This window comes from Lissotriton vulgaris, unplaced genomic scaffold (assembly GCF_964263255.1).
Source record: "Lissotriton vulgaris unplaced genomic scaffold, aLisVul1.2 SCAFFOLD_1823, whole genome shotgun sequence".
Classification (NCBI taxonomy): Eukaryota; Metazoa; Chordata; class Amphibia; order Caudata; family Salamandridae; genus Lissotriton; species Lissotriton vulgaris.
In genome coordinates, this window is record NW_028246691.1 from 249,506 (window position 1) to 260,141 (window position 10,636).

The 10,636-nt window shown below is 55.2% G+C and overlaps 1 protein-coding gene across 1 annotated transcript in view; it reads left to right on the forward strand.

The window, feature by feature from the left end:
- Positions 1-10,298, forward strand: part of LOC147665791 (non-homologous end-joining factor 1-like) — a gene marked incomplete at its 5' end in the record, with an annotated part of 230,872 nt that extends 220,574 nt beyond the window's left edge. Inside the window, one exon of the mRNA XM_086949480.1 lies at positions 9,759-10,298. Within this exon, the coding sequence (XP_086805606.1) occupies positions 9,759-9,848 (90 nt within the window). The remainder of the gene's footprint in view (positions 1-9,758) is intronic.
- Between the last annotated feature and the right edge of the window lie 338 nt (positions 10,299-10,636).

Genomic DNA, 10,636 nt, shown 5'->3' on the forward strand with positions numbered 1-10,636 from the left:
TTGTGTCGGCGTTGACAGTGTGCTGGGATCAGTCCTGGGTTGTGTCTGTGCGGACAGTGTTCTGGGATCAGACGTGGGTTGTGTCAGTGTGGACAGTGTTCTGGGATCAGACATGAGTTGTGTCGGTGTGCACAGTATGCTAAAGTCGGACACTGGTTGTGTCGGCGTGGACAGTGTGCTGGGATCAGACATGGGTTGTGTTGGTGTGGACAGTGTGCTGAAGTCAGACACGGGTTGTGTCCGCATGGACCGTGTGCTGGGATCAGACATCGGTTGTGTTGGTGTGGACAGTGTGCTGGGATCAGACGTGGGTTGTGTCGGTGTGGACAGTGTGCTGGGATCAGACATGGGTTGTTTCTGTGTGGACAGTGTGCTGGGATCAGACGTGGGTTGTGTCGGTGAGGACAGTGTGCTGGGATCAGACGTAGGTTGTGTCGGTGTGGACAGTGTGCTGGGATCAGACGTGGGTTGTGTCTGTGTGGACAGTGTGCTGGGATCAGACGTGGGTTGTGTCGGCGTTGACAGTGTTCTGGGATCAGACTTGGGTTGTGTCTGTGTGGACAGTGTTCTGGGATCAGACGTGGGTTGTGTCTGTGTGGACAGTGTGCTGGGATCAGACATGGGTTGTGTTGGTGTGGACAGTGTGCTGGGATCAGACATTGGTTGTGTCGGTGTGGACAGTGTGCTGGGATCAGACGTAGGTTGCGTTGGTGTGGACAGTGTGCTGGGATCAGACGTGGGTTGTCGGTGTGGACAGTGTGCTGGGATCAGACATGGGTTGTGTCGGTGTGGACAGTGTGCTGGGATCAGACGTGGGTTGTGTCAGTGTGGACAGTGTGCTGGGATCAGACGTGGGTTGTGTCGATGTGGACAGCGTGCTGGGATCAGACGTGGGTTGTGTCGGTGTGGACAGTGTGCGGGGATCAGACGTGGGTTGTGTTGGTGTGGACAGTGTGCTGCGATCAGACATGGGTTGTGTCGGTGTGGACAGTGTGCTGGGATCAGACATGGGTTGTGTCGGTGTGGACAGTGTGCTGGGATCAGACGTGGGTTGTGTTGGTGTGGACAGTGTGCTGGGATCAGACGTGGGTTGTGTTGGTGTGGACAGTGTGCTGGGATCAGACGTGGGTTGGGTCGACGTGGACAGTGTGCTGGGATCAGACGTGCGTTGTGTAGACGTGGACAGTGTGCTGGGATCAGACCTGGGTTGTGTCACTGTGGACAGTGTGCTGGGATCAGACATGGGTTGTGTTGGTGTGGACAGTGTGCTGGGATCAGACGTGGGTTGTGTTGGTGTGGACAGTGTGCTGGGATCAGACGTGGGTTGTGTTGGTGTGGACAGTGTGCTGGGATCAGACATGGGTTGTGTTGATGTGGACAGTGTACTGGGATCAGACGTGGGTTGTGTCGGTGTGGACAGTGTGCTGGGATCAGACGTGGGTTGTGTTGGTGTGGACAGTGTGCTGGGATCAGACGTGGGTTGTGTCGGTGTGGACGGTGTGCTAGGATCAGACATGGGTTGTGTCGGTGTGGACAGTGTGCTGGGATCAGACGTTGGTTTTGTCGGCGTTGACAGTGTGCTGGGATCGGACATGGTTTGTGTCGGTGTAGACAGTGTGCTGGGATCAGACGTTGGTTGTGTCGGCGTTGACAGTTTGCTGGGATCAGACCTTGGTTGTGTTGTTGTGGACAGTGTGCTGGGATCAGACATGGGTTGTGTCGGTGTGGACATTGTGCTGGGATCAGACATGGGTTGTGTCGGTGTGGACAGTGTGCTTTGATCAGACGTGGGTTGTGTCGGTGTGGACAGTGTGCAGGGATCAGACGTTGGTTGTGTCGGTGTGGACTGTGTGCTGGTATCAGACGTGGGTTGTCAGTGTGGACAGTGTTCTGGGATCAGACGTGGGTTGTGTCGGTGTAGACAGTGTGCTGGGATCAGACATGGGTTGTGCCGGTGTGGACAGTGTGCTGGGACCAGACCTTGGTTGTGTCGTTGTGGACAGTGTGCTGGGATCAGACATGGGTTGTGTCGGTGTGGACAGTGTGCTGGGATCAGACATGGGTTGTGTCAGTGTGGACAGTGTGCTGGGATCAGACGTTGGTTTTGTCGGCGTTGACAGTGTGCTGGGATCGGACATGGGTTGTGTCGGTGTAGACAGTGTGCTGGGATCAGACGTTGGTTGTGTCGGCGTTGACTTTTTGCTGGGATCAGACCTTGGTTGTGTTGTTGTGGACAGTGTGCTGGGATCAGACATGGGTTGTGTCGGTGTGGACATTGTGCTGGGATCAGACATGGGTTGTGTCGGTGTGGACAGTGTGCTTTGATCAGACGTGGGTTGTGTCGGTGTGGACAGTGTGCAGGGATCAGACGTTGGTTGTGTCGGTGTGGACTGTGTGCTGGTATCAGACGTGGGTTGTCAGTGTGGACAGTGTTCTGGGATCAGATGTGGGTTGTGTCGGTGTAGACAGTGTGCTGGGATCAGACATGGGTTGTGCCGGTGTGGACAGTGTGCTGGGACCAGACCTTGGTTGTGTCGTTGTGGACAGTGTGCTGGGATCAGACATGGGTTGTGTCGGTGTGGACAGTGTGCTGGGATCAGACATGGGTTGTGTCAGTGTGGACAGTGTGCTGGGATCAGACATGGGTTGTGTCGGTGTGGACAGTGTGCTTTGATCAGACGTGGGTTGTGTCGGTGTGGACAGTGTGCTGGGATCAGACGTGGGTTGTGTTGGTGTGGACAGTGTGCTGGGATCAGACCTTGGTTGTGTTGGTGTGGACAGTGTGCTGGGATCAGACATGGGTTGTGTCGGTGTGGACAGTGTGCTGGGATCAGACATGGGTTGTGTCGGTGTGGACAGTGTGCTGGGATCAGACGTGGGTTGTGTCGGTGTGGACAGTGTGCTGGGATCAGACGTTGGTTGTGTCGGTGTGGACTGTGTGCTGGTATCAGACGTGGGTTGTCAGTGTGGACAGTGTTCTGGGATCAGACGTGGGTTGTGTTGGTGTGGACAGTGTGCTGGGATCAGACGTGGGTTGTGTCGACGTGGACAGTGTGCTGGGACCAGACCTTGGTTGTGTCGTTGTGGACAGTGTGCTGGGATCAGACATGGGTTGTGTCGGTGTGGACAGTGTGCTGGGATCAGACATGGGTTGTGTCGGTGTGGACAGTGTGCTGGGATCAGACGTGGGTTGTGTTGGTGTGGACAGTGTGCTGGGATCAGACGTGGGTTGTGTCGGTGTGGACAGTGTGCTGGGATCAGACATGGGATGTGTCGGTGTGGACAGTGTGCTGGGATCAGACGTTGGTTGTGTCGGCGTTGACAGTGTGCTGGGATCAAACATGGGTTTTGTCGGTGTAGACAGTGTGCTGGGATCAGACGTTGGTTTTGTCGGCCTTGACAGTGTGCTGGGACCAGACCTTGGTTGTGTCGTTGTGGACAGTGTGCTGGGATCAGACATGGGTTGTGTCGGTGTGGACAGTGTGCTGGGATCAGACATGGGTTGTGTCAGTGTGGACAGTGTGCTGGGATCAGACATGGGTTGTGTCGGTGTGGACAGTGTGCTTTGATCAGACGTGGGTTGTGTCGGTGTGGACAGTGTGCTGGGATCAGACGTGGGTTGTGTCGGTGTGGACAGTGTGCTGGGATCAGACGTGGGTTGTTTCGACGTGGACAGTGTGCTGGGATCAGATGTGGGTTGTGTCTGTGTGGGCAGTGTGCTGGGATCAGACGTTGGTTTTGTCGGCCTTGACAGTGTGCTGGAATCAGACATGGGTTGTGTCGGTGTAGACAGTGTGCTGGGATCAGACGTTGGTTTTGTCGGCCTTGACAGTGTGCTGGGATCAGACCTTGGTTGTGTCGTTGTGGACAGTGTGCTGGGATCAAACGTGGGTTGTGTCGGTGTGGACAGTGTGCTGGGATCAGACATGGGTTGTGTCGGTGTGGACAGTGTGCTTTGATCAGACGTGGGTTGTGTCGGTGTGGACAGTGTGCTGGGATCAGACATGGGTTGTGTCGGTGTGGACAGTGTGCTTTGATCAGACGTGGGTTGTGTCGGTGTGGACAGTGTGCTGGGATCAGACGTGGGTTGTGTCGGTGTGGACAGTGTGCTGGGATCAGACGTGGGTTGTTTCGACGTGGACAGTGTGCTGGGATCAGATGTGGGTTGTGTCTGTGTGGGCAGTGTGCTGGGATCAGACATTGGTTTTGTCGGCCTTGACAGTGTGCTGGGATCAGACATGGGTTGTGTCAGTGTAGACAGTGTGCTGGGATCAGACGTTGGTTTTGTCGGCCTTGACAGTGTGCTGGGATCAGACCTTGGTTGTGTCGTCGTGGACAGTGTGCTGGGATCAGACATGGGTTGTGTCGGTGTGGACAGTGTGCTGGGATCAGACATGGGTTGTGTCGGTGTGGACAGTGTGCTTTGATCAGACGTGGGTTGTGTCGGTGTGGACAGTGTGCTGGGATCAGACGTGGGTTGTGTCGGTGTGGACAGTATGCTGGGATCAGACATGGGTTGTGTTGGTGTGGACAGTGTGCTGGGATCAGACCTGGGTTGTGTCGGTGTGGACAGTGTGCTGGGATCAGACGTGGGTTGTTTCGGTGTGGACTGTGTGCTGGGATCAGACATGGGTTGTGTCGGTGTGGACAGTGTGCTGGGATCAGACGTGGGTTGTGTTGGTGTGGACAGTGTGCTGGGATCAGACGTGGGTTGTCGGTGTGGACAGTGTGCTGGGATCAGACATGGGTTGTGTTGGTGTGGACAGTGTGCTGGGATCAGACATGGGTTGTGTCGGTGTGGACAGTGTGCTGGGATCAGACGTAGGTTGTGTTGGTGTGGACAGTGTGCTGGGATCAGACGTGGGTTGTCGGTGTGGACAGTGTGCTGGGATCAGACATGGGTTGTGTCGGTGTGGACAGTGTGCTGGGATCAGACGTGGGTTGTGTCGGTGTAGACAGTGTGCTGGGATCAGACGTGGGTTGTTTCGACGTGGACAGTGTGCTGGGATCAGATGTGGGTTGTGTCTGTGTGGGCAGTGTGCTGGGATCAGATGTGGGTTGTGTCTGTGTGGGCAGTGTGCTAGGAACAGACATGGGTTGTGTCGGTGTGGACAGTGTGCTGGGATCAGACATGGGTTGTGTCGGTGTGGACAGTGTGCTTTGATCAGACGTGGGTTGTGTCGGTGTGGACAGTGTGCTGGGATCAGACCTGGGTTGTGTCACTGTGGACAGTGTGCTGGGATCAGACATGGGTTGTGTCGGTGTGGACAGTGTGCTGGGATCAGACGTGGGTTGTGTTGGTGTGGACAGTGTGCTGGGATCAGACGTGGGTTGTGTCGACGTGGACAGTGTGCTGGGATCAGACGTGGGTTGTGTAGACGTGGACAGTGTGCTGGGATCAGACCTGGGTTGTGTCACTGTGGACAGTGTGCTGGGATCAGACGTGGGTTGTCAGTGTGGACAGTGTGCTAGGATCAGACGTGGGTTGTGTAGACGTGGACAGTGTGCTGGGATCAGACCTGGGTTGTGTCACTGTGGACAGTGTGCTGGAATCAGACATGGGTTGTGTCGGTGTGGACAGTGTGCTGGGATCAGACGTTGGTTGTGTCGGCGTTGACAGTGTGCTGGGATCAGACATGGGTTGTGTCGGTGTAGACAGTGTGCTGGGATCAGACGTTGGTTTTGTCGGCCTTGACAGTGTGCTGGGATCAGACCTTGGTTGTGTCGTTGTGGACAGTGTGCTGGGATCAGACATGGGTTGTGTCGGTGTGGACAGTGTGCTGGGATCAGACATGGGTTGTGTCGGTGTGGACAGTGTGCTGGGATCAGACGTGGGTTGTGTCGGTGTGGACAGTGTGCTGGGATCAGACGTGGGTTGTGTCGGTGTGGACAGTGTGCTGGGATCAGACATGGGTTGTGTCGGTGTGGACAGTGTGCTGGGATCAGACGTGGGTTGTGTTGGTGTGGACAGTGTGCTGGGATCAGACGTGGGTTGTCAGTGTGGACAGTGTGCTGGGATCAGACATGGGTTGTGTTGGTGTGGACAGTGTGCTGGGATCAGACATGGGTTGTGTCGGTGTGGACAGTGTGCTGGGATCAGACATGGGTTGTGTCGGTGTGGACAGTGTGCTTTGATCAGACGTGGGTTGTGTCGGTGTGGACAGTGTGCTGGGATCAGACGTGGGTTGTGTCGGTGTGGACAGTGTGCTGGGATCAGACGTGGGTTGTGTCGGTGTGGACAGTGTGCTGGGATCAGACGTGGGTTGTGTCGGTGAGGACAGTGTGCTGGGATCAGACATGGGTTGTGTCGGTGTGGACAGTGTGCTGGGATCAGACGTTGGTTGTGTCGGCGTTGACAGTGTGCTGGGATCAGACATGGGTTGTGTCGGTGTAGACAGTGTGCTGGGATCAGACGTTGGTTTTGTCGGCCTTGACAGTGTGCTGGGGCCAGACCTTGGTTGTGTCGTTGTGGACAGTGTGCTGGGATCAGACATGGGTTGTGTCTGTGTGGGCAGTGTGCTGGGATCAGACTTTGGTTTTGTCGGCCTTGACAGTGTGCTGGAATCAGACATGGGTTGTGTCGGTGTAGACAGTGTGCTGGGATCAGACCTTGGTTGTGTCGTTGTGGACAGTGTGCTGGGATCAGACATGGGTTGTGTCCGTGTGGACAGTGTGCTGGGATCAGACATGGGTTGTGTCGGTGTGGACAGTGTGCTTTGATCAGACGTGGGTTGTGTCGGTGTGGACAGTGTGCTGGGATCAGACATGGGTTGTGTCGGTGTGGACAGTGTGCTTTGATCAGACGTGGGTTGTGTCGGTGTGGACAGTGTGCTGGGATCAGACGTGGGTTGTGTCGGTGTGGACAGTGTGCTGGGATCAGACCTGGGTTGTGTCGGTGTGGACAGTGTGCTGGGATCAGACGTGGGTTGTTTCGGTGTGGACAGTGTGCTGGGATCAGACATGGGTTGTGTCCGTGTGGACAGTGTGCTGGGATCAGACGTGGGTTGTGTTGGTGTGGACAGTGTGCTGGGATCAGACGTGGGTTGTCGGTGTGGACAGTGTGCTGGGATCAGACATGGGTTGTGTTGGTGTGGACAGTGTGCTGGGATCAGACATGGGTTGTGTCGGTGTGGACAGTGTGCTGGGATCAGACGTAGGTTGTGTTGGTGTGGACAGTGTGCTGGGATCAGACGTGGGTTGTCGGTGTGGACAGTGTGCTGGGATCAGACATGGGTTGTGTCGGTGTGGACAGTGTGCTGAGATCAGACGTGGGTTGTGTCGGTGTAGACAGTGTGCTGGGATCAGACGTGGGTTGTTTCGACGTGGACAGTGTGCTGGGATCAGATGTGGGTTGTGTCTGTGTGGGCAGTGTGCTGGGATCAGATGTGGGTTGTGTCTGTGTGGGCAGTGTGCTAGGAACAGACATGGGTTGTGTCGGTGTGGACAGTGTGCTGGGATCAGACATGGGTTGTGTCGGTGTGGACAGTGTGCTTTGATCAGACGTGGGTTGTGTCGGTGTGGACAGTGTGCTGGGATCAGACATGGGTTGTGTCGGTGTGGACAGTGTGCTGGGATCAGACATGGGTTGTGCCGGTGTGGACAGTGTGCTGGGATCAGACGTGGGTTGTGTCGGTGTGGACAGTGTGCTGGGATCAGACGTGGGTTGTGTCGGTGTGGACAGTGTGCTGGGATCAGACATGGGTTGTGTCGGTGTGGACAGTGTGCTGGGATCAGACGTGGGTTGTGTTGGTGTGGACAGTGTGCTGGGATCAGACGTGGGTTGTCAGTGTGGACAGTGTGCTGGGATCAGACACGGGTTGTGTTGGTGTGGACAGTGTGCTGGGATCAGACATGGGTTGTGTCGGTGTGGACAGTGTGCTGGGATCAGACGTAGGTTGGGTTGGTGTGGACAGTGTGCTGGGATCAGACGTGGGTTGTCGGTGTGGACAGTGTGCTGGGATCAGACATGGGTTGTGTCGGTGTGGACAGTGTGCTGGGATCAGACGTGGGTTGTGTCGGTGTGGACAGTGTGCTGGGATCAGACGTGGGTTGTGTTGGTGTGGACAGTGTGCTGGGATCAGACGTTGGTTTTGTCGGCCTTGACAGTGTGCTGGGATCAGACCTTGGTTGTGTCGGTGTGGACAGTGTGCTGGGATCAGACGTGGGTTGTGTCGGTGTGAACAGTGTTCTGGGATCAGACGTGGGTTGTGTCGGTGTAGACAGTGTGCTGGGATCAGACATGGGTTGTGTCGGCGTGGACAGTGTGCTGGGATCAGATGTGGGTTGTGTCGGCGTGGACAGTGTGCTGGGATCAGACCTGGGTTGTGTCACTGTAGACAGTGTGCTGGGATCAGACCTGGGTTGTGTTGGTGTGGACAGTGTGCTGGGATCAGACGTGGGTTGTGTCGACGTGGACAGTGTGCTGGGATCAGACGTGGGTTGTGTTGGTGTGGACAGTGTGCTGGGATCAGACGTGGGTTGTGTCGGTGTGGACAGTGTGCTGGGATCAGACGTGGGTTGTGTCGGTGTGGACAGTGTGCTGGGATCAGACGTGGGTTGTGTCGGTGTGGACAGTGTGCTGGGATCAGACGTGGGTTGTGTCGACGTGGACAGTGTGCTGGGATCAGACGTGGGTTGTGTCGGTGTGGACAGTGTGCTGGGATCAGACGTGGGTTCGGTGTGGACAGTGTGCTGGGATCAGACGTGGGTTGTGTCGGTGTGGACAGTGTGCCGGGATCAGACCTGGGTTGTGTCTGCGTTGACAGTGTGCTGGGATCAGACGTGGGTTGTGCCGGTGTGGACAGTGTGCTGGGATGAGACGTGGGTTGTGTCGGTGTGGACAGTGTGCTGGGATCAGACGTGGGTTGTGTCGGTGTGGACAGTGTGCTGGGATCAGACCTGGGTTGTGTCTGCGTTGACAGTGTGCTGGGATCAGACGTGGGTTGTGCCGGTGTGGACAGTGTGCTGGGATGAGACGTGGGTTGTGTCGGTGTGGACAGTGTGCTGGGATCAGACGTGGGTTGTGTCGGTGTGGACAGTGTGCTGGGATCAGACGTGGGTTGTGTCGGTGTGGACAGCGTGCTGGGTTCAGGCGGGGTTTGCGCCGCTGTGCACAGTGTTCTGGGGCCAGCCAGGTGTGTCCACTGTTTTGGGTGGGGCAGGAGCTCTGCCTGTGTGGACAGTGTGCTGGGATCAGACGTGGGTTGTGTCGGTGTGGACAGTGTGCTGGGATCAGACCTGGGTTGTGTCTGCGTTGACAGTGTGCTGGGATCAGACGTGGGTTGTGTCGGTGTGGACAGTGTGCTGGGATCAGACGTGGGTTGTGTCGACGTGGACAGTGTGCTGGGATCAGACGTGGGTTGTGTTGGTGTGGACAGTGTGCTGGGATCAGACCTGGGTTGTGTCTGCGTTGACAGTGTGCTAGGATCTGGCAGGGCTGTGCCACTGTGGACGTTATGCTAAGATCACACCCCGGTTGTGCCAGTGTGGACAGCGTGCTGGGATTAGGCGGGGTTTGCGCCGCTGTGCACTGTGTTCTGGGGCCAGCCAGGTGTGTCCACTGTTTTGGGTGGGGCAGGAGCTCTGCCTGTGTGGACAGTGTGCTGGGAGTAGGCCTGGGCTGCAGTGTTGGCAGTACGATATGAAGGTGGGGGGAGGGGCTTCTACCATTGCTGCTAGTATGTAGATGTGCTTTGCGTGGCCAGGGTTTTGCAGACCTGTGCATTTTTCCACGTGATTCGTGTTTCTTTCTCTTTCAGGTCCCTGCGCCTGCGCCTGCGCCTGCGCAGACCCAGAGCTCACCCGTCTCAAAACCTAAAAGGAAGAAGGCCAGGGGGCTCTTTTCCTGACCAGACCTGTGGGTCCCGTTGCGGCCCGCGCCCTCGCCAGGCCTGGTGCAGCCAGTGTGCCTGTGTTGGCCATGGCCTGTGCAGTGCGGACATTACATCACTGCGTGCACTCGCGCAAGGGGCACTCTTCCGGGTCCTTGCAGTGTTCTGTTTGAACAACTGAGATACATTTTAAGAAATACAGATATTTTAATGCCACATTTTTTTAATGTCAAGGGGAAATGTAGTTCCCTGTGTTATCATGTGTGATTGTTCTTCTGTTTTAAATGTCCTTTTATCCTTTGCATGTCTTCTTTGTCTCTATTATCGTTTTTAATTAGTAAAATTAAACAATGTGTATTTTAAACGTGCATGTATTAATCGAATATGGGAAGGCAATCACTGTTCACTATGGGACACAACTTTTACTCTTTTCTCTTTGCTCTCTTAATAAAGTTAATTTTCCTGATTAAAATTCATTTTCTTTATTTGTGCCTCATTGAAAATGTACGGTTTAGCTCCAGCATTGGCAATGGTACTAACCCTGCCCTCCTGCTAGAATCTTCTCCAAACCGGTCTACGTTTAAGTTCCTTTTTTTATTGGAACAGTGAAAAAATACTTTTTACTTTTTTAACTTCTCAACTTCATTAGGTCTATATGCACCATCTTCAGATCGATTTTTGTACCTAAAAAGCTAGTTACGCACCAGCTTTCCCCAAGTCTCTGCAAAATTGCCCATGTTGAATGCATATATGCATACATGTGCAGTGGCGGCTGCTACAGTTCTGAAGCAGGTGGCAGGATGGCG